The 24,545-nt window shown below is 40.6% G+C and overlaps 1 protein-coding gene across 6 annotated transcripts in view; it reads left to right on the top strand.

Annotated features, from left to right (window-relative positions):
- Window positions 1-24,545, top strand: part of HTR4 (5-hydroxytryptamine receptor 4) — a 155,381-nt gene that overhangs the window by 57,501 nt on the left and 73,335 nt on the right. For all 6 annotated transcript variants that reach the window (XM_033139881.1, XM_033139878.1, XM_033139879.1 and 3 more), the window contains exon 2: window positions 1,991-2,050. In XM_033139881.1, the coding sequence (XP_032995772.1) occupies window positions 2,040-2,050 (11 nt within the window). In that variant the 5' untranslated portion in view covers window positions 1,991-2,039. The remainder of the gene's footprint in view (window positions 1-1,990; window positions 2,051-24,545) is intronic.

Genomic DNA, 24,545 nt, shown 5'->3' with positions numbered 1-24,545 from the left:
GTTCACCCCTTATTCCCAGTTCCCCAGTTGGTTGAAAGAATGATAGTCAAAGCCTCCGCCACCACAAAGATACTGGAAGGAAATTGGGCAATTTGCCAGATATCAATACAAGAATGAATGCAGCACTATATCCCACATTTTTATGGTAACAACTAACGCTGGAGTTTTTCTCTTTAGACCATATATGACAAAAAGGCCCACTCCCTGAGAAAGACTTATCACAGACTGTTGGAACCAATCTTTTATAGATAATGGCATGACATTTTTAGTAAAAGGCCATATGCTATTCATTGGACCTGGTCTCTCAAAAATGGACAAGAGGGAGCTATGCCGGGGTCAGTGTGCACTGAGAGACTATTGCACTCATTTAATTACTTCATTTTAAATCATTAGTACTCCTGCAATATTGCCAGATTGTTGCCCTGATACCATGACTATCCAAAGAGCAAATATTTCTGTTTGTTTTAATAACTGTTGCTGAATTAAATAAATATGATTATTGGTGTGATCCAACATATGAGTAAATCTAATAAAAGCAGGTGTTTGTGGGGAAATGAGCATGGGAAACAGAAATCAATTAGCCTCATTTGCCTTACACAGAGGGAAATCAGACTGATGCATAAACTAAAAGCTCATGATTTTATGCAGGCTTCTGGGCAAGATTAGTTGAAAAGGAAGTAGAAAAATACTGCTGCTGATTAAGTCTTTCCATATCGCTTTCATATTAGACTCCTGCTGTTATTTCTATCTGTTTTGTAGACTCTGGGTCCTAACCTGTAAATTCACTGAGGATAGAACTATGCGAAATTTGTAATCCTGTATTTACCATGTTGCTGGCTTGGGTCAATGAAAATTGTCAACTTTAAGTGGCAGAATGTTAATTGTTTGAAAGTTAACAATGAATATTGAACTATATGGTGGCAAAAATGTTGACTATTTTATCTTAAGGAATAAGTATTAATGAAGCAGTGTCTCATACTATGTATACTTTCCTCTCATCAGATTGTTTATGTACCACATACTGTATTTTTTCTTGTATAGCATGCCCCCATGTATAAGATGATTCCCCTATGGGGGGATTGCCCAGAGTTGTTGAGCTTTGTGAGGGGGATTGGCTGGCACCAATCGCCCCACCCCCCTCTGCAATCGCCGTGTATAAGACGACCCCCATTTTCAACAATTTTTAATAATAAAACCTTGTCTTATACATGGAAAAATACAGTAGCTTTGCATGAGGAAGATGATAGGTGTATCCCTTAGTTTCTGATGTTAGAATTATGGCTGCTATTCCCAGTACTCTAGACTACACGCACGAGCTTCCTGCAGTACATTTCACAGTTTTCAGCACGATAAAACCAGCACAACAATCAAAACAGAATGCAATCAAAATCCACAGGCAGCATAACACAAATGTTCCTCACTTCCAGATTCAACTTAGTCAGATCTTCCAAAAGTCTGGGAGAACAGATGAGCTTTACCAAGGAGAATGAAGCTCATCAAAGATGAAGCCATCTCTGTGTGCAGCTACATCTCGCAGTTGGGGTGCAGTTAGTGAAAGGCCCTGTCCCTCATCCTGATACCATGAGCGTGGACTCGCTGGTGGCACATGAATAAGAGCCCTCTCTGCCAATCAAAGGGCCTGGGTTGGCTGATATGGTGAAAGATGCTCCTTTATTGACTTGGAGAGAAAACTGCAAGGAATAGCTTAAATTCTGAATTTTCAATTTGTATGAGTGGCTTTTAAATGAACCAGTACCTGAGAATACTGGGTGATTAAGCCTAAAGCAGCTGAGAGATGAGAATGGGCCATCTGTGCTCTGTGTGATGGAAGGAATTGTATCATTTTCAAGCATTTGCTAAAACTGCTCTCCCCCCCCCCTTTCAAGCAGATTGTCTCTACAAGAATTTTAGACAAAAACACATTGAATGAATTATATGAAATGCCAAGTGCCTTAATAATCATTGTCCCTTTTAACTGTTTTCAATTCAGGACCACTTATGGATGCTGAACTCCCAGTTTTCCATGCCTGTTGCCTGTGATGGATGTGAGGTAGGAAATGTTTATGCAGTAACTTTTATGATTTTTGCGCCCTAGGAGGCCAATAGTAATTTATGTTTGCGAAGTCTTGTGTGGTTTCTCCCCAGTACCTCTGTTTGTCTGTAATATGAACTAAGAGGACGTTCATAGCAAAGCACAAAGAGGGAGCTGATTTCCAGACATCCCCACAGTGTTATGAGAGAGGGCAAGACAGAAGCCCCAGGTATGACCATTGCGGAGGAGCCAAGCAATTGAGTCCCCTCCCTGCAAATGTGGAAAATTGATGCCCTGCAAAAGGCAGAGGCAGTGGACAGCCTTGTAATAAGCCCACAGTGATTCCTTGCCCTGCTCTCCTGGCTTCCCAACAATGCAGGTTGCTGCTGCTTTTGGCAAGGGTGGTGTCTGGCAGCAGTAGCATTGGATTGGCTTCACCACCCTACCTTGCAGTAATCTCCCTGTTCCTCTCCCTCTCAGTAAGCAGCAGCAGCCACCTATGGGATTGGGAAGCCAGGAGAGCGACAGAGCTTCACCCATGCTGTTCTACTGGTTGCTTCTGCTAAGCTAGTGGGTGGGTGGTGGCAACTGCATCTGAGTCCTTTAATCTGATAGAAATGTGAGATGGCAGCATGCTCACTCAAGTCACCTCATGTAATATGTTGTATAATATGATGTACCATATGCTGATAGTAAACGCCTTATTGTATTGTGGATCAACACCCCTCATGCACAGAGAAAATGTACAGTGGTACCTCGGGTTAAGAACTTAATTTGTTCTGGAGGTCCATTCTTAACTAACCTGAAACTGTTCTTAACCTGAGGTACCACTTTAGCTAATGGGGCCTCCTGCTGCCACGCGATTTCTGTTCTCATCCTGAAGCAAAGTTCTGAACCCGAGGTACTATTTCTGGGTTAGCAGAGTCTGTAACTTGAAGCGTCTGTAACCCGAGGTACCACTGTATTGGTAAACTTGGGAAATAAGATATTTAGATTCCCCTCCTGGGGAAGTTCAATGAAGACTGAGCATGCTCGATAGGCACTGAATGCTGATTGGCTCTTGGTGGGGAGGGGAAGTAGAAAATGGTGGAGTAATGGAATGGCCCCTTCATGGATCACTGCCTTGTCATGGCAAAGGGGCTTGAATTACCAAGGGAGCTATGGACAGGTCAAGATGGACAGGGTCATATTGGAGAGTTTGGACCAAACGTGATCCACCTGGAGGAGGAACTGGCAAGCCACTCCAGTATCCCTGCCAAGAAAACTCCATGGACAAAGACAGGACAGATCCTGAAGTTGAGGCTCCAGTACTTTGGCTACCTCATGAGAAGAGAAGACTCCCTAGAAAAGACCCTGATGTGGGAAAGATGGAGGGCTCAAGGAGAAGGGGATGACAGAGGATGAGATAGTTGGACAGTGTTCTTGAAGCAACTAGCATGAGTTTGGCCAGACTGCGGGAGGCAGTGAAAGATAGGCGTGCCTGGTGTGCTCTGGTCCATGGGGTCACGAAGAGTCGGACATGACTGAACGACTGAACAACAACACAATGGAATGGAGTTCACTAGACAAGGCCATAGCTGCTTCTCTGGAACCTTGAATAGAGGTACTCCACACAGCAACATTAGTGTGTGGTGTACGTGTACGTGTACACCCCCCCCACCCTTGTACTGGTAATGGGTTCTCTTGAATCATTTTTCAATTATAATGCTCTAAAACTGAATGAGCCTTAATTGCTTTAACTGCTTACTTAACAACCATAAGGACACACTCTTGAAATGGATTGGTTACACTGTGGCAGCAGAACAGGTGTTTGTGAAAAAACAAATCAGGACAGATACTTAGGTTTTGTATTAATGGCATCGACACAGGTTTGATGCTAAAAATAAAATATACAGAAAAGTTGAGCTGAAAAGCAGAGAGAGCAGGCTAGTTTTGATTTAGTTTTGATTTATATACCATTATGAACTTTTGTAAAAGCTATATAAAGATAGCTAGGAACTGGAGCAAAATATATTGATGCTATTGGCTGAAAACATCCAGCACTCAGCTTTTAGCATTTCTCTTGAGAACTGCCCTCAATAGTTGCAAAAGCAACCCAGACCAGCAAAAATGCTTCATCTATTTGGCCTGGCTGAGGGTTTGGTTAGTGCCTCCAGAGGTTAGGGCGGGGTCCCATGGTGTCATAGAACCTTAAGCCTGTGGACAGCCCACGTCCTTTTTAGCCTCACACTCTCTAGATATACAAATTATAAAGATGAGACTGAAACTCCTTTAAATAAAATAAAATGGTTCAAGTAAGAACATGTGTTTCGTCATGAGCTCTGAATCACACTATTATTTATATGTAAAAACAAATATCTACTTGAAAAGTGAGAAGCAAGCCAGTTTTAGATCAAACTTTTAAAAAAATGGATATCATAATGATATCACAATGATTTTGGATACCAAATATGTAAAACATGGGTTACTAATCAGAGCTATGCCAGGACTACAATTAATTATAAACGCAATGTTTCCAGTCTAGACACTGTACTGGAAGCACTACAAGTCTGGGTAATATGGCAATTTTCTCTGCGTTCTAGGAGACAAGTTGAGGTCCTGTTAGTACAGATGGGTCTGGTAAGCAGGGATGGCAAATATGTCCATTTGGATTTCTCTCGCTTGTTTTTTCAGTCTTAATTCAGTCTCCACAATTTTACAAGTTTGTGAATTTTTTTTCAAAAAAAAAACCCCTCAAGAAAATTCATGAGCTTTTAGTGCAGATTTCCCTTTATGCACATTTTTATTTGCAATTTTGCCTAATGCACACATGCTTCCGAAGCATTTTTCCTAATACAGTGCATTTGTATGTTCTTTTCAATAATATAGCATTTTAATGCACATTGTCCTGGATATAATGCATTTTTGTACACATGATTGCCTGGAAAACTGCAGTGCCAAATTCAAAGAAGTGTGAATTCTGAAGACTGAATGTGTTCTGGTTTACATATTGTTTCAGAAAGTGTGAAACCTTTAAATCCAAACTGAATTGAATTTCTTTTCTGATCCCTATGTGGAAGTCATCATATATATTTTTTAAATCTAGAAATAAGTTTCAGCTTCACAAAGATTCATTAATGACTCACACAAGGGAAACTTAAACATGCAAGTTTGCAATCTGGAGATAACACAAACAGAGATTTCACAGGAAAGTTTTTTCTCCAACTGTGTCATACAACAGATTTAATGAACTGGGTGAACCAGTCCTACTTCCTCTTCTATTCCTCAGTTCTTTCCACTAAATGTGGTAGTTCCAATGAACAAATGAATAGCATTGGTATTCTGGTTATTAGACTGAAGTGCATCAGATTAGATTTGGTTTAAGGAAACAACCGTTAGAAGATCTTCCTGATATGGTGCAGTTTTTCTGCAATTACTCTGAGAGACAATTATTCATTAAGAAAAGACATGACTGCTGAATCTTTCTAAACAATGAGTACAAATTTTGGCATCAGGTAAGTGCTCTCAAATCTTAAGAGAAATTCAGATCTTATAAAAAAGGGAGAAAATAATAACCTGTTACCTCTCTGTAGTGCAGTTCTTAGTCCAAGGAGTTTGCTCCACATAGGGCAAAAGCCAGCTTTGCTCTAACACAGGCACCCCCAAACTGCGGCCCTCCAAATGTTTTGGCCTACAACTCCCATGATCCCTAGCTAACAGGACCAGTGGTCAGGGATGATGGGAACTGTAGTCCAAACATCTGGAGGGCCGAAGTTTGGGGGTGCCTGCTCTAACAGATAACAGAAGTTTCCATCTTTTCTCCCTCCCCATGTGTTCCCAAAATCTGATCTGGAGGATCCCCTGCCCTCAATAGCAGGTTTTGTGGTGTGGGTGTGGGTGTGCTGCAAGAAGAGGAGAGTAAGGGGAAGCCCCATTTGCACAAGTGGAAGACCATTGTAGAAATAGGATACCACAATTGGGCACTACCCATAGTGATTTGATGTCTGTATGAAGTAAAATATAGGCCACTAAAATTCTACTCCTACTGTTTCTGAAGAAGTGTGCATGCACACGAAAGCTCATACCAAGAACAAACTTGTTGTTGTTCAGTCGTTCAGTCGTGTCCGACTCTTCGTGACCCCATGGACCAGAGCACGCCAGGCACGCCTATCCTTCACTGCCTCCCGCAGTTTGGCCAAACTCATGTTAGTAGCTTCGAGAATACTGTCCAACCATCTCATCCTCTGTCGTCCCCTTCTCCTTGTGCCCTCCATCTTTCCCAACATCAGGGTCTTTTCCAGGGAGTCTTCTCTTCTCATGAGGTGGCCAAAGTACAAACTTAGTTGGTCTCTAAGGTGCTACTGGAAAGAATTTTTTTGTTTGTTTGTTTTTACTATGGCAGACCAACACGGCTACCCACCTGTAACCTCCTACTGTTTTGTTAGCTTCAACATCATCTTGGCTATAGGGTTTATTTCTTCTCTGTCCTTTGCAAATGTGTTCAAAAATCTGTTTTGAAATATAAGTAGGTCAAATTTGTAACTGAAAAAGTAATATGTCCAGCTGTACATAATTAATTTAGAGTTTGCTATGCCAGGAATATTAGACAATCCTATTAGATTACTGTGAGATCTCTGCGGGAGTAGTTTGTTTATTGGACTGGCACAGGTAGACAGCTCCCTTTTCACATCTTGTTCCTTTTCTATTCTATGGGACAGGAGGGAAAAGCAGTCTCCAGTTTTCATGACTATGGGGGTCATGGAGAATATTTCTGTTAACATGATTTCCCTCTCCTTATCTATCTTTCTGGGTTTCTGGAAATTAAAAAATAATTGCAGTTAATCTATGTAAATACTCTTTTGTGTCAGGCTAGATCTGTTTAGTCTGCTAACAAGATTAATTTTTTGTTACATTTTTTGGTAGCATTGCTGTATTAGTGATTACAAAAGTATGGTATACTTGGTTAATTGAAACAAGCCACGATCAAACTGTGGCTTATCCTGACTTATTTCAATAAACCACATTTTAAACCACCAAGAGTTCTCAGTTCAGATGAAACAACAAACTGTGATTGGTTTAAAACAGAATGCAGATATTCCAATGGCCTGTCTTGGGCATAATGCTAAATTATAATTTAGTATTACATGGACCAGCCTTGGGCTTATATTCTAGCTGCCTGTTATGTGTATGTGCTTCTTACCTTATTAAAAACTTTTTGAGTTGCTCAGTTGTCAAGAATGATGGTAAGACAGCAATATAATGTTACCAATGTTTGAGTGGTGTTAAACTTGCATAGATGTAGTCTGTATACATTTGCCTTTCTCTAACTTAAAACAAGATACTTGTAAAATCTATAGGGCAGATTAAAATAGTTGTGAAAACAGCTTTTCCATATCTTAAACATCTTCACAAAAGAGAACTTTAAAAGAGAGAGTTAAACATAAAGGAGCCCAAAATAGCATTAATAGCTTACAAGTACAAATAATGGAGATTAATATGACATTAAGAGGGACAAAAGAAGAAAATTTATGAACCAACTTGATGATTTTTAGACAATTTAATATGCCTTTGTGTTTACCACATCTGTGTGCATTTGTGACATTTTAGAATCCAGTGTGGATCTGTCTGCATGTAAATTGGGCAGCTGGTTTACAGAATGAGCAATTAGACTGAAGCGCCCATATTGTGCACGTGCAGAAATGAGTGACAGCTCTGATGATAGGATCCAGTGCACTTAGGCAAAAGCATCCCAACATCAGACTGGGTTTTAACCAATCATTAGAAAATGAAATGTGCAGCATTGCCAGATATGGCGAGAAAGCATTTTTGTTCACATGCCCTGTTTCCATAGTCTTTCAGGGGTTTCACTTTGCTGAATCCCAGACATATCTTCTAGTAATCTTAACAGAGCTGTGGAAAAGCATTACAAACAGTGGAAAGTTTATATAGTCAGGTGACATCCAAACAAAGAGCTCCTGAAAAGATTAAGATGCTGGAAGTCCTATATTGCCAATGGAGAATGTTTCCCAACCATTTTGAGTGTTTTCCTAGTAACCTGACTCAGAGCTCCCATTTTGCCTGAAGGTGATCTGTCACAGGACTGGTCACAAAGGGCAAATGTACAAGCTGTCCATTGATATGAGCAGTGCTTTTTTTCCTGGGGGGATGCAGGGCTACGCATACCCCTAAACATTTTGTGAACCTAAGTTTGGCCTCACTGAGGGGCAGTATTTCAATATGAGTAGGAAAACCCCTAAACGTTTTTTAAAGAAAAAAATCACTGGATATGAGACACCGTCCTCTAATGGGATAGTGAAGAACCTCCATTGTTCACTCAACTTATTCAGGCAACTGTCTGTCATTTGTATCTGGGAAATGCCCTCAAAGGACCATCCCACAAGATCTCCAGTTCTCAAGTCCATAGTATGGCCTGGACATACTAGATCCTCTCTTGAAGCTCCTGAGTTGTGTTCAATCTTCCTGCCAGTCCCTTTTCACTTGGATGCACCAGTCCAGGATTGTGGTGCTACTTCAAATACCAAGTATATCTTCCTTCAGCACTGTACCTGCCACCTCTGTCTTTTCTGAGATGGCACCTGTTCACTTTGGGAAGCCGTGACTTATTCTCTCCTCATAATCCACAGGAGCCAGGCAACATGATTGATGGACAGGCAAAATTAAGACCTTCGGTGAGAAAAGCACAAGGGAAATTTGTCTCTTTCTGCACATTTATCTCTGGCACAGTAGACCAAATATCCCCCTTCTTTTATACATCTTTCAGTCACTGCAATATGTTTCAAGTTATGCTGTGACATCTTTTTGGGGTGGAGGGAGGTTTCTTGGAGCATTCTTTTTAAAGTCTAGTCTTCATCACCCTTCAGTGCACTTTTCACCACTTCATTTAGTAATGTCAGTAAGTAAAATGTCCCATTACTCATCCCACATATTCTTTGTCCCGTAAGGAACAGCTCCTTAGGAATGCAGAAGTGGTGAAATTATTGCTATTATCAATACAGACCGATAACAGCAAGCAACTAGTGAAAACACCAGCAGAAAAAAGTGCTAAATTGAACTGCATTAATATGTCTTTAATGGGATCCTAGGAAAAACAGATAATTTAGAAGTAATGAAGAAGGGGCTTTGATCAGAGACTCTTTCAATGAGGTCAGAAAACAGTAATGAACTATAGACTCCTATATGTCAAGTAATGTAGAGTTTAGTATAAATCATTAAATGGCAAGAGGTTTTGTAATTACATAAAACGTAAGTACCACCTACAGTGATAAATGAGAGTGCCAGATTAGCACAAGAAATAGACCAGTGATACTGACGTCACTGAAATTAATATTTCAGTTTTGGAGGGGGCTGGTGAATTGAATAGAAGACTGTGTCAATGGTGAAGGAAGATATAAAACTTGCAGATCACTTGAGGCACCTGTGAATATTAAAGTAGTTTGAACATGTGCATCCCTAATTTAGCGGTGCTGTTTGGTGTACAAGCTGGGTTCAATTTAGAGCTAGTTGTGGCAAGAGCCCCCAGTCATTTATTTCATTTGTCTAGTACATATTCAGTTTACAGAGTAGTGCAGTACAGATATTGTAGATATGATTTTTATACACTTAGAATAGAGAGGCTTCATGTGAAAAGCACGTGCATAGGTTAAATAAGATGTCTTAACCCTGAAAATCCATGTGGTACTGCTTCTCTTGCTTCCGTCAAACATGTCCTCCAAACCTACCGTATCCATTAAGCCTTTGTAATAATTCCTTAATAGTCACCATTACCTACTGTAACCAAATGCAAATTTAGAACTGAAACAAGCTCACTCTTTTCTCTTTCTCCCCTTTGTTGAGTTGCAGATAACTTGTCTTATACTCTTGAAAGACCATTCCCACTGATAACACTATATATATAAAAAAAACAATTAGCCCACTAGAGGTGTTTGGGGCATTGTGTTGGAAGGGTGTGTTCCTTGGGTTCACTGATCTTCAGGTCCCATCTAGATTTACAATTCTGATTGCTTCAGCAGTCCTTCATTTAGCCTCAAAATGGACCACTTGTTGCTTAGCAACTCAGCATAATAGCAGTGCACGCTACAAGGCTTTGTTCTTTTTTTACATGTATTGGTGTACTTTATAATAAAGAATGTGAGGTATGAAAGGGAGAGGAAATATTATGTCTGATGTGGAATTGGAGGATCCCTACAGAACAAAAGAACATTTGCTACTTGAAGTAGTATATCAGAGAAAAATGCCCTTTTGTCTATTGTGACACAAGTTAAAAAAAAGAAAAAGTCCTGTAATACAGGTTTTTTTTATTACAATAAATACTCTTTATATCATTCCACTTCATCAGTGAGGTGCTCTAATGTTTACTACAACCAACTCCTGAGTACCTAGATTGCTGGGTTCTTCTGTGGAACAATGCTGAGACTTGCAGGCAAGATCTCATGCATGTTCAATGAGGTTTATTCATAAGTAGGTCCATTTTAGATTTTCAGTCCAAGTTTCCACTGGAACTATATAAAGGTAGTATCATACTAAGGATGAATTTTAAAAATTAGATTATCTCAAAATTCCAGTGATGCTTTAGTAAAAAGCAACAGTTGTAATTATGCTTATTTGTACTGTATTTGATTTTACAAGCTATCCATCTCACTCAGTTTAATAATTTCTGAAAACCTGGGCCCGTGGTTGAGGTTTCTTGTTGTTGTTGTTGTTGTTGAAATTTGTTTCCATGCATATGTTTTGGTAGATATACAGTACATTGTTGCATAGACCAGTGTTTGCCAAACCTCTTGTGAGTTGTAACTGGTTAATTTAGGTTGAGCTTTTGCCCTTTGTTGGTTGCATATTCCTATACCATGTGTTGCAGGAATTGGAGAAAAAGCCAAAATGCCTTTCAGATTGCAAGTCTTTAAATAGGAGTGATTAAGAGGAGCGATTATATGCTTTTAAAAATAATGTGTGGGATGTGCTAATAACAATATCTTTGCTTGCTTGGTACAGGAGCTTCAACTTAGCATCCGCCTTATGCTCACCTGGCAATTTACCCCAGTTTATTATCTGCAAGGAGGGGGGTATTAATGTTTGATGTGGGCCTTGGAAACAGAATTTTATTTTACCTTATTGTTAATTTGCAGCTCAGACAGTTAAGTTGCAGCAAGCTTGGGTCTCCTAAGCTAGGCGGTATTTCCACTTGCAAAAACTGAAATATGTTCCTGTTGATTGGCACTAACCAAGGTGACATTCGGATCTGAGACTGGAAACAAATCTGGAATGCCCCACAGTGCATTTTAGTATATTTATGTAGCAAGCATAATTCAAATTATTAACCCACTTCTAATTGAAATTTATCCTAATTATTAGATTGTTTATACACATCAGTATGACAGAAAAGGACATGTCCAATAATAAAGTTTCGGATCAATTTGAGGAGGGATCTGAGTGACTTGAAAACAGTAATAATTTTATTATTTATACCCTGGCCATCTGGTTGGGTTGTCTGAGCCATTCTTGGTGGCTTCCAACACTCTCTAGTTCAGGCATGGCCAAACAAGACCCTCCAGATGTTTTGGGACTACAATTCCCATCATCCCTGATGTTGTAAGAATTTTAAGGTATTTTATTTATATATAATAATTGTTATTAATGTACCAAAACAAATAAGGCCACATGTCTGAAAAACAGCACAGGAAGACAGGCCTCACTCCATTTTTTACTCCCAACTGATCAAGTATTTCTTTGTCTCAGGAACAAAAGGGGGGGTTGCCCCTCCAGCTACTCAGCAGCCCTCTGCCTGAGTGATAATCTCTGGCATCCTGATACCTGAGTGCCAGACAAAAGGGTGTGATTAACTTGGCTGGGAAATAGGGAAATGTAAATATCTTTTGTTTCACTTGATGGGTTTTGGTGGAGGGCAAGAGGAGACATGGGGGCAGGGTCCAAGATGCTCAGATCACTGCTACCAGACCCTCCCAATTTGTGATGCAATTCTAATGTATGGAGGGGTGGTCTTGAGCTGGAGGGGGGCAATTTCAAAAGTCTATATAGGAGCTTGCGCGCCTTTGTTGGAGGTCTTTTGCTTGCAAGACACCCTGCTGCAGCAGTTTCTAATAAAGGGCTATCGCATTGCTTTGGGATATTCTGTATTGTCTCTATTTATTCATAAGTGCTCCTGAGAGGAGGGGAGCCCTACTAAGGCTCTCCCCCGAATTTTTATAATTTTTATAATACTGACTACTGGTCCTGTTAGCTAGGGGTGATGGGAGTTGTAGTCCCAAAACATCTGGAGGGCCAAGTTTGGCCGTGCCTGCTCTAGTTTATGGTACACAGTGTTCTACTGTGTGTCGACATTCAAGGCCTTGCAGTATGCCAGGGTTCTGAATTTTTATCAAGTGCTCCTGCAATGTTGTGAAAACTTTATAGTGCAGGGGACTGTACAAAGCCTTGTGGTCTGGTGCTCAAGAGAAGGGTGGGCAGAGTCTTCTCTTCATGGCTTGCTACAACTGTTGCTAGAGCACTGCCACTGGTAAGTAGGATGGCAGAATGGCAGGGAAAGGAGGGAAGGCATTTAGGGTATTGGATGATGGGAGCTGAGATTTTTCTTTGCCTCAGATTAAAATCCAAGTTTGAGAAGATTTAAGGAGCAGTAATACATGCCTCATAGCACTTTGGAGAGTGTATGTCTGGGCCAGTGTGTATGGAATTGGCAATGTTTTTTTTTAGATATAACAGACATTTTTAACACAGGCAGGGAATCAGTAGTCCTCCAGATGTTGCTGGGACTACACTGTGCACCATCCCTGACCACTGGGCGTTGTGTGTTGGAAGTGACACTCTGGGCAAATCTCTGAAATTATCAGCCTAACTGTGCTGTTTTTGTCTTAAATGTCAATGTCTGTTGTAGTGAAATATAATCACACCTTTGGCATGTGACTTCTATAAAGATTGAGAGCATTTTAGGATGGTGTTCTTAGGTGTGCATTGGGAAATTCAAATCACAAGGGACTGACTTTCCAGATTACAGATCAGTCTTTGAAAACCTGTTCTTACAATTGTATAGCACAGCAGGCTGCACACTGCCAAATTCTCAAATATTGCAGCAAGGTACGCAAGAACAACTCTGAACTAATGAATCCACACCATGTCTCTTAACTGCAGAGCAAAACACAATCAGTGGTATTATTATTTCTTCCTATCTTTATTCTCCTCACAAGCATCCCCCACATACAGTTTGGGTGGTGGTGGTGGGGAGAGAAGTTAACATCTATTAATCATTATTTCCTAGTGTGATAAAAATGGCTAATGGGCACACTACAGTTAAACAAGTTCTGGTGTGGAGGTGTCGTTACTAGTTCTTCCCTCCTTCATAACAAAAGTGAAAATTCTGCCAACCCACACATTCCAGATTGTATCAGATTACAGCAGAACTCCCCACTGTTGCTTTAGAAAGTGTATCAGCTATGCCCAATCAGACACATTCTTCACTGGGCATGTTGAACAAATAAGCAAGCAGTCTTATATGTTTGTTGATTTGGCTAGCAAGAGATCTGTTCTGTGTACTTTTCTCATTAACAGTTTTGGTGTGGGACAAACACAGATAGCTGTATCCAACTTTTAATGTTCCCTGGATGAATTCCCAGACTTGAGTTATGGGGAACGAAACTGGTTCTCACTTCCACTGTTGCTAATGGAAGACTTGGCAAGAGCATGGCAACATGCTGATTTTGGGAGTATCTTTGTGAGGCATACAACTGGGTTCTTGTTCACTTGGAAGTTGGTTTAGAAACCAACTATTTTGTATTGTCCAACTGTATTGTTCATCAGAACACAGTACAGGTTGAACACAGTTCCGTCTGCCTCTCCATGGTGATATACTGACACAGAGCCATGTGTCACTACCTGATACCCAGGATTATTGTGACAATTTCAGAAAGGCTGCAATTGCTTCGTCCGTATGGCTTACTTAATTTGCATCTTATTTAGGAGACATGATATCTGTTCCTAAAGAAGAGGTTTGGGGGTTGGTGTAGGGCATTTTCCTTCCAACCTGGTATCCTCTCGATGGGCTATAACTATAGCAGCTTCAGCCTTCCCCACCTTCGCTCTCTTGATAATGTGGTTGTGTGCCCCCACTCAAAGGTGAGCGGGTAGGGCCTATTCTTTGACCTTGCTGTGGATATATCTGGTCTCTGTATTCAGGGCTAGGGGGGAATTTGCCTTCAAACTAATTGGTCCTGTCTGTGGGTTTTGCCTACTTTGTAGAAATTGTCACAGCTGGTTGGTGGATAAGACATTTTATTGCATCCTTAGTCTAGGCATAAGTGGTAGGCCGAAGCCCCTACTTCATTTCCTGCTTCAAAGAACTAGGGTATCACATTAAAGGGATCCAGTGGAGGTGCCTCTGTCCAAATACCTAAATTGGGGTGGACAGTGAGCAGTCCCCAGACCCTTCACCAGCAGTGTCCTGGAGGGACTGCCTCTATTTGCTGTGTGTCATGGGGCGGTCCTTAACCTGGAATTAACCCACTAGGAACAATCAACCAGCAGATTGGGTTGGTTGATTCAGGATACACACCCAATGCCTAAGCCAAGACCATAATATATCTGTAATAAATGAAGTTGTGGCCTATTGAACTCCAAATTGGCTTGTTTAAATTGGCCTTTATTACTTCTTTCCATGTTTCCCTCCAGCCCTGACCTTTGCAGGCTTACTGCGCCTCTGCTACCAGGGAAAAGCACATAGTAAGAGAAAGATTGTTGCATTTGCCTCATGAAGCAGAGTGTGGGATGATGATTTTGACTGGCCTCTGTTGGGATCATAATATTTACAATTGGCCTCCTCTTCAATACAGCAGCAGAGTGATTATGGGACATGATGGTTAAATCTTACTGAGATGCATAGAAAATAAGGAATGGGCCAATAGTGCAAAACAGTTGGCTATGGCAAATGCATGTTTGTGGGAGTAAAGAAAGCAATTCGGTAAGACAATGAGTGGGAAGGAGATGCTAAACTAAGAGTTCCAATATCTGAAGCAGTTTGGGGAGGATTTTCCCTAAGTTGTCAAAGTGTGACAAAGTTGAGCCTACTTTTCTTGGTCAAAGTGAGATTTTCTTTCTCTCTCTCTTGGTGAGTGGAGTGAGAGAGTATATGTATTAATGAAGAGAAGCTGTATATATTATCTCAGTATCAAATGGAGATACAACCACAAATTGTAAAATAAAAGACTATCTCGTTCTGTTAGCAGCCTCTACTGCAGTCTTCCCCAACCTGGAGCCCTCCAGATGTCTTGAACTACAATCCCCATCATCCCTGACTATTGGCTGAAACAGATGGGATTTGGAGACCAAAACATCTGGAGGACACCAGGTTGAGGAAGGCAGCTCTACTGCATTATTGCATTTTGTTTGTTTGTTTAATGCATTTTGCTTACGTCCTTTGAAAGGATTTTGATGTCTGGTGTTCCTTACACCTTCCCAATAAATTGTTTGTGAGGGATTACCATGTAATTCCCATGACTGTTTATACATGCATGACTGTCTGGTCTGTATTTTGCTCCCTAACAGTCCCATGAATTTATGACTCAACTTCTCCCTTCTTCCATCTTCACCTTGGGAAACTTGTCTTCACAGTTACTGCAGTAGTGACAATGTCTGCCTCGCCAACTGCAACTGGAAGCAAATAGTGCAGATGAACTTACGAACTGCTTGCAAAATGCAGTTCACTGGCAGGCATCCTTTCCTGTCTGTGCTAGTAAAAGAGGGCAGGCCCCGAATTCTAGGCATTACTCAAGGGACGAGCCCTTTCTGGTTGGAATTGGTTTGCCTAAGAATATTTTGAAAGTTTGTGCTGCTAACAATCAGTCTCTCCTTCCTTCTCAATTCCCTTACCCAGCTGGTATGTTCAGTTCCACCTTTACACAGCCATTTTCTCATAACAGTATGTAAATAGCCATGTGTGAACAATATGAGAACATCATGCTGCTTATGTCACTAGAATGATGTAAATATACTAATTGCTTCAAGCATAACAGCTATCATCTAACTAGGACTGCAGATTTCCAGGAGTGAGGCAGCTGTTTGCTTGACCAGCATCATTAATGCATATAGCTTATATTAGTTCAGCTATTTTAGATTGTAGTTTATTTATTGTTGCTGTTGTGACCATCATGGTCATATCAACCACAGAACACACACACATACACACACACACCTAATTTGCATTGGAGGCATCCAACTATACTATACTTTATTTTAGGTGGGAGAAAACAGGAAATAGGGGACTTACACTGTGATACTTTTTGTCCTCCTTTGTTATGAGAGGTAGAACTGAATAAGAATCTTTGTTCAAATGTATCCTGTTTTAAGTATAAATGTTAGCACTATTTGCCTGGTATTTCAAAAGAAAAAATGCAATTCTTCATTGTTATCTACTTATTGTAAACCTATCTTCAGATTGCCTAGTGAAAGGTGATTTATGTGCCCTGTGCAAATGGTTATGTTTCTGCCCTTATTTCCCAGAGTCCCAATTGGTGCAGTATTTGTATAAATTTAGCTATGTTAGTTGTTTATGCAGTGTAGAAACAAGGCATGGAGGAGCAAGATTGAGCCCACTAGTCTTGTTCCCAGCATCCAGGCATTGATCCATCCTTGTGAACAGGCTTAGTCCATGCATGGAAGGTGCATGCGTGATTTCGCTCCCTCTCTGTGCATTAATTTCTACATGACAAGATATCCACATAATTTTAAGCTTTTGAATCCGCTTTCTATCTGGTGACATGATTTGTCCTTTTTCACAAGTTTAGATTAATAGCAGCACCATAGTCTGTTCTCCTTTGATGAAATGCCTTGGGGTCAACCAGAAGCACAATATTTTCTTGACAGTTTCTTCTACCACCATCTGGCAGTTCAATCCTTCTAATTTTATTTTAATCATCCTTTGCACTAACAGTTATTGTGGTGCCTCAGTGATTTATTCTCCAGAAGGAATGCAGCTAAAGAGCGATAGTAACATCCTCTGTCTTATTTCTGTTTGATATGGTAAACCTGTGCACTGTTGCAGGCTAGGGTTCATATGAATGTATGGTTTTCCATACAAAAGAAAATATTTCCACATTCTATTGGATAGGAAACCTAGCTGTGGCCCACCTTCCTGACACCTCATTTTCTGTATGGAAGGTTTTATATGTGTGTGTGGAGGAGCATTCAACTATGTGAGCCCCCTAGCCTGAAGTCTGACATTGCACAGCTCAGACCAAGGTTTACCATCTCAGGCCTCAGATTCTAAACTAGATGTGCTCTGCAACTAAGAGGGTAGACCCACTGAAATAATGGACTTAGATGAGAAGGAAAGGAGGATCATTCTACCTGGCGAGGTGAAAAGTTTGCTCTGACAGAACAGTTGCCATAACGCAACATTGAATATCTTGCAAAAGTGTTTATAAATGAGTCTGAAAATGATAATATTTATGTAGGCAAGAATCCACAGGCTGACATCCAGATCACATAATGAAACAATTTCTCCTTGCTTTTAATCAAACACAAAACCAGTCAAACTGGCTCCTGTTTAGATACCTTCACCCAACTTCTTGGCATTGAAATAAGATTAATGACTATGTCATATCTCTTAACAGTACTTGAATTTCCCACAGTTCTCTAAGCAAGCAATTAACTGATAAAACACTGTTTTTGGATGAAGAAATAACTTAACGTTACCCTGTAATTCAGACATTGCAGGAAGTGGATTTTAAATGAATGGGAAAGGCCCTTGCAATCCAGCCAGTAGCCTACTCTCCTTTATTTGTTTAGTAAGTGGAATTTGTTTTGCACAAGTGAGTATAAATGCTGTGCTTAAAAAAACCCAACCCCAAACCCTACAATTTGTATCATTGTTTTATTTTAGTATTTCCTTCTCTATTTGGCTGTGGCTATTATGCCTGTGATTCTTCCTCTTACTGCGTATGTTTTCCTTTTCTTTTGAAATAGTTCCTTGATGCCTTGCCATCCTTCTAAATACCGGTAGTTCATTGATGCCTTGTAGATCTCCATTGTCAACAGTGTAAATCTTTTAATGATCTCTCTTTCTCTCACTGTGGGGGTGGGGGTGGTCAGGATTTCATGCAGAACTCACTTTTTGTTTTCTCCAAAATTTAAAATGGATGGCACAAGAGAATATAACTACATTAACTTGATTTCCACTTAGACTGAGTTTTCTGAACTTGTCAGTGCGGTTGATCCTGTCTAGAAAAATAGATATCAACTGGGAAAAGATATTGTACGCTTTACAATGTGCTAGATAACGGAAATGTCCACAGTTGGGTAGTATACTGATCAAACTGAGCCAGGGTAAAGAGAGAGAAATTGTGTGACGCTATGCCTGTGACTCCATGCAGCCTGAGAGCCTGTGGTGGTTTGAGACAGTTCTCGCCAATTATCAAAATATCAGATATTCATAAAGCATTGATGCTCTCTACTGACTAGTTCAAGTCAGGCCTCCCTTTAAGGATTTTGGAAAATATTTTGAATCAACCTTATTTCATCAAGTTACCTTTGAAACATAAAGTTAAAGGTAAAGGTACCCCTGACCATTAGGTCCAGTCGCAGACGACTCTGGGGTTGCAGCACTCATCTTGCTTTACTGGCCGAGGGAGCTGGCACACAGCTTCCGGGTCATGTGGCCAGCATGACTAAGCCGCTTCTGGCGAACCAGAGCAGCGCACGGAAACACTGTTTACCTTCCCACCAGAGCGGTACCTATTTATCTACTTGCACTTTGATGTGCTTTCGAACTGCTAGGTGGGCAGGAGCTGGGACCGAACAACGGGAGCTCACCCCATCACGGGGATTCGAACCGCCGACCTTCTGATCGGCAAGGCCAAGAGGCTCAGTGGTTTAGACCACAGTGCCACCCGCGTTGAAACATGATTGAGTCCAATTCCCTTTCTCCTGTTTTAATGATCTGCCAAACTCACTGCTATAGTTTATCCTCTGATGCTCCTTCTAAGAACACAAGAGTCCTGCTGGGTCAGACCAATGGCTTATCCAGTCCAGCATTCTGTTTTCCCCAGCAACCAACCAGATGCCGCCAGGAAGCCCACAAGCAGAGTATGAGGGCAATAGCCCCTCCTGTTGTTGTTCCCCAATGACTGGTATTCCAAGGTGTGCTGCTTTGCAGTGATGATCAACATGAAGCATGAAATTTTGTTTCACAAATGAATATTGCTAGTGTGCTCCATTTTCTCAAATTGGAACATCAGATCAACACAGTCTTTGATTCTGGCTGCTTTTAAATTGCTTACAAAGAACAAACCTGTAGTCACAAAACCAGTTTTTAAAAGGACCGCCCCCTCCTTTTTTATCATTTTAGCAAAACTGGCACCATCAACCCCCCCCCCCAACTTGTGTGTTTGGCAAGTACCTAACCTTCCCTAGCTGTGCAGCAGCCATCTGCAGAGCTATCACGAACAATAAGTGGAAGAATTCTTTGAATTTCCAAAAAGGAAAAATTACCTTGTGCCCTTTAGCTCTGAGTAATTCACATCAGATGGGATCTAAATCGACACTGTTTTCTTCTTCCTTTTCAGTGAGCTGTTGTAATGCAGATTAAGTTATCATGATACCAGTTCCTTCGCTACTGAGTACAGATGACATCAGTGTTATGATAACTAGAAATATACACTATAAAATCAAAACTAGAAACTCCAGAAAATTGGGCTGAGGATGTAATTGGTTTCAATACCTTCCTTTTTCTCCAGGCTAGACATTGAGTAATATTTCACTATTATTGGGCATTTGTTTTACAGTAAGATCACAAGGATTGTCCTGCTAGTTAAAACCAGTATTTTTTATTATTTTTTGCCAGTGTTTAGATATTTCAGACTGTGGGGGGGGGGGGACCTCGTTCAGATGAAATACTAAGCTAAACCATGACTTTGGGGAAACATCCATGTATGTCCTAAGAGGATCATGGCTGTATTATTATTATTATTATTTTATTTTTTATTTTTATTTATTTATTTATTTTTATTTATTTATTTTTAGAATTCATATACTGCCCTATACCCAGAGGTCTCAGAGAGGTGCTCCTCCTCTGGTCCTGCTGCCACCATATTATTCTAGTTAATCCATACTTTGGCTTAGTTTTGTGTCTGAACCCGTGCTCAGAGTTTATCTTGTTTCGGACAAGCCACAAACTGTAGCCAAGGTTTGCTGTGTGGCTTACTGTTTGCGGTTTGGGGAAAATAAACCATGAGCCCAAGTTTTGACATGGCCTCGATGACAACAGGAGACAGAACAAAACATCTTAAAACTTTTCTCCAGGAACCTGCACATTTGCTCAGTCTCACTAAGCCATGGTTTGGCTTAGCTTTGTGTGTGAAGTGCACCATAGTTGAGAAGCATAAGGATAGTGATAAGGCATAATTCTGGTTTATTTTCCTAGTTTGTTGGCTGACATATAATACAAAACAGGATCTTCACACTGAAGTTGGTGTGTAATGGGAGAGGAGTGGAGAGTGAGGAGTACCTGGCCCTGCCTGATTCTCATTGCCAGCTTCATAAACCATGCATTATGAAGCCAGGAATGATTTATGAACCTGCCCATTATGTTTCTTTCCCCAAGTGCTGAAAACCTCTCCCCAAGCTTCATTCCAGTTTCAAAGAAATTGAATAGATATACTTCCCGTATACTTTGCAATTATTTTCTGCATTAATATGAAAAAATGAATGCCTTCTTTGCCTAAGTAAAAAAAAAGTAAAAGTAAAAATGTGGACCACAGCTTTTTTCATTTGGTGTGGTTTGTGCAGAAACATAAGAAATTCAGTAACAGGTTGAAGTTTTGAAAGAGTGGTTCTGAGTTTGTAGTTACAGTCAAACCTCGGTTCCTGAATGGCTCCGTTTTGGAACGTTTCGGCTCCTGAACAACAAAAACCCAGAGGTAATGTCCCGGTTTTCAAAGGTTTTTCGGAGGTCGAACGTCCAATACGGCTACCGCTTGAGTGTAGGAAGCTCCTTCAACCAATTGGAAGCCGCGCCTCGGTTGTCGAACGTTTCGGAAGCCGAACGGGCTTCCAGAACAGATTATGTTTGACAACCAAGGTTTGACTGTATGGTAAAATGTATCCAGTTTAGTTGTAAACAGGACTTGAATGACTAACTGTTCTGGTCACGTTTCTAAGATAACACTGGAGGAGAAAATGGTTGAGCTAACTGTAGCCACTGAATTATGCCCAAGTCAAGTTAATGTATTTGCCAAAAACAGACCCACTCGTTTCATTAGCTGACCAAGAGGCAGTGACCCGAAACTAAGCTTTTCAGTGAGTGTCAAAAAGTTGGACTGGAACTACTAATGCTTGTCAGCAGCTCTGACTGAAGCAGACAACTTGCCACAAGGTTGCAGCCTGATCAGCCACTAGTGCATTACTTGCTGAAGCTGTAATTACCTCTTGCTGAAGTTGTACCATGCTCAGTAGACAGATCTGCCTAATTAAGTACACTTTTTTTTTCCAGAAGGGAACCCTTACTCATTATTTTCATTGCTGAAGTTTTGACACAGGCTTAACTGTAGGATGTTTGAAGCTGAAGCCTCTAATAGAGAAAATGTTTGTGCTGTTGGCAACTTTTATTGGGAGTTCCACATTATAAAATCTGTACCAAGGAGATTATATATATATATATATATATATATATATATATATATATATATATATGTATGTATGTATGTATTTTATTTAACAATGGCTTAACCTTGTTAACTTATTTAATGGGCAAAAAAGTTCATCTGCTAACCCATCATGTAGATACAGGGATGTATAAAGTGGCAACTGTTCATCTTTTGTTACCTGTTAAAGCAGTGGCTTTGGGGGCTCTCAAATTTCTGCAGTGCCCTGTGCAACGTTAAAATTCGGCACCCACCCCCTGCCTCTTGTGCTCAGATCTACAGAATTGTTGTGGCGCCCCCTGCAGCGCAGTGCCCAATGCAGCCAAACTGGTCATGCTACCCTAAAACCAGCCACTGTGTTAAAGATGCAATGAGATCCTGACAGAAAAATTAAGGTAACCCATTCCCTGATTTGCCCATTCTTTGTGGACTGTTTCAATTATGTCTGGGAACGTGATCCTGCTACCTTTGAGCAGAAGTAAGCCTGGTAAACCACTGATAGCAGTGTTGGCAAAATCTGTGATGGTACCTCTTTTGCCTCTTGCATGTTACTCAGTGAATCCTTCCTGTTTCAGAAGCGCCCTGGCTTGCTTGCAGTGGCAGTGTGCAAGAGGAGGGAGAGTTGAATGCTCCTCTCCATCATAGTACTGGGTGGAGAGGAATCTCACTCAGTGCTGAGCTGGGGTGTGTGTGAAATAGATGTCTGTGCTCCCTCTGATTGGCAGAAAAAAGTGTGTGTGTGTGCACCTCTCTCTCTCTCTCTCTCTCTCTCTCTCTGTGTGTGTGTGTGTGTGACACTGACTGCAGGGTCCATCTTTGTTTTGGCCAATCCCTCTGCTGATAGATACCAGCCATTAAATGCAAATGTATGTTAGGCAGCATAGATACAAGACATATTGTGTATTAGTTAAAATAGTTACCGAATTAACTAAACTGTTATCCAATTATTAGAGAATTAATAAAATTACACTTCTGAATTACTACTTTGAGGGTTTAGTAGCTACAATTACTTGGTTGTTCACTGTAAATTCCCCTTTTATTCTGTGAGCTGGAAAAGTTGTGCGTTTTCCATCATTCTTGTAAGTAAATATAAAATAAATCCTTGGTCCTAACAGCGATGGTTATTGGATTAGGCTCTCTGGGGTCCAAAGTCTGTATTCTCAGGCACACTACACTAGCCCCTTGCAGTGTGGTAGGCTTTTGCTCTGCATTTAAACTCCCAGGATATTAATCTAAGCTATCATATGGACCTCAACTGCCTTTCTGTCTGGAAAATTATCCTGTTACACTGCAGTGTTGCATAAGTTGCTTGCCAGTATGAGTCAGGCTGCCTGTTGAAGAGACAAAAACAAAACAAAACCCTGTTACGTAATTATGTCCTATAGATGAAGTGATAGAAATATTGGAGCATGTTGTAAAGTTAGTTTCTCTTCTGACCACTTTAAATGAAATGGACTTTACATTAATGGGACACAGTGAGCAAATATAATAGGTTATATCCAATGAAGTTATCCTGTAAGTTCTCTCCCTATGCCCTCCAAATCTGCTCCTGAGGGTTGGGGAAACTCCCAGTACAGATTGGGGTGGGCATGCAAAGAGTGGGAGAACTCCTTGCACTGATGGGATGATTTCATTGGATACAACCCATTCTCAGAATGTTAGCTAGCATTGTTGTTGTGAAAGCCTGCTCATAATCTGTTTATGAATGGCTCACTGAGCAATTTGGGATCTATGAACATTTTGAGAAGAGGGAGGAAGCAGAGAAGCAAGAGTCATTAAAGATATCTCAAGGATTATTTTTTTTATTAGCATTAGGAAATCTATTTCAGATATAGCATTTATCAGTCATATTTATAGCTGGCCCTTCATCCACAATAAATCCTAGAGCGCAGATACACATATGCATTTTCTTCAACGTATAAAGCAAAAGTCATCATTTTCTAACCGTTTCAAACCTTTATTAAATTCAGTGTTGATTAATAATTTAGCAGCACCTACCCTGCCATTATGGATTAATATCTCCCAATTTCCTCCTAGTGAAGGAGATCTGGTATTTGATATAGTTCTGGTGCAAGGTAGCAGACCTTGAATAGGGTTTCCATCTCCTTTCACAGGATCAAGTGGCATTCTGTGTTGCGTTTCCCCTCTTCTTCCTTGTCAAGGTGACTTTATTCCTGCAGCATGCGACTTCTCTCGCTCTCTTTCTCTCCTGCTTACCCAAGCAAGCAATATTAGATCGCCTAGAAGTAGAGAGCACAGTTTGAATTAAGTTTCTCCTTGACTGTGAGAGACCAGAAGGCTATCAACTCCAGCCTCTTGCCTCAAGAATTTCTGCTCACTAACTCTCTGGACAGAATGTTTTGTAGTATCTCAGGCCCCAAAGCAGAAAACAGCTGAACTGCAAAGAATGTGCCTGCAGGGCAAGTTGTCCAGACAATCCAATTTAAGAGTACTTTCAAACGTAAGACTTGAAGTGGTGCTTGCTTCAGATGGATTGTGGTATACCGTAAATGTGAAATGTGTATTGGTCAGGCTACCCACATGAATTCTAAATTAATCTTTTCTGCTTTCTTTTCTGCATTCATGTTAGTAATGGATGCATATTAGCAGAGGGTGGGGGGAGCTTGAAGACTGTGGTTAGTCAAGAATGGTAGGGCTCTTAAGTATAGAACATCACAGAGAAAGTCAAACTCTCTGAGAAGAAGTTCCTTCCTGGCTTTCAGGTATGACAAGCAAACTCTGAGCAAATTCTACCCATTAAATCTTATTTTTTGAAACCATTTTTGCACTGCAACTGCTGCCATCTTAGCTATGTTGTCTCCAACTTCGTCTCAAATTATTTATCTTGTTTGAATCCCTGACTTTCTGCCTTC

This window comes from Lacerta agilis, chromosome 2 (genome assembly GCF_009819535.1).
Source record: "Lacerta agilis isolate rLacAgi1 chromosome 2, rLacAgi1.pri, whole genome shotgun sequence".
In the NCBI taxonomy this organism is placed as follows: Eukaryota; Metazoa; Chordata; class Lepidosauria; order Squamata; family Lacertidae; genus Lacerta; species Lacerta agilis.
The sequence above is the reverse complement of the archived record's forward strand: the minus strand, read 5'-3'. Positions and strand labels throughout refer to the sequence as shown.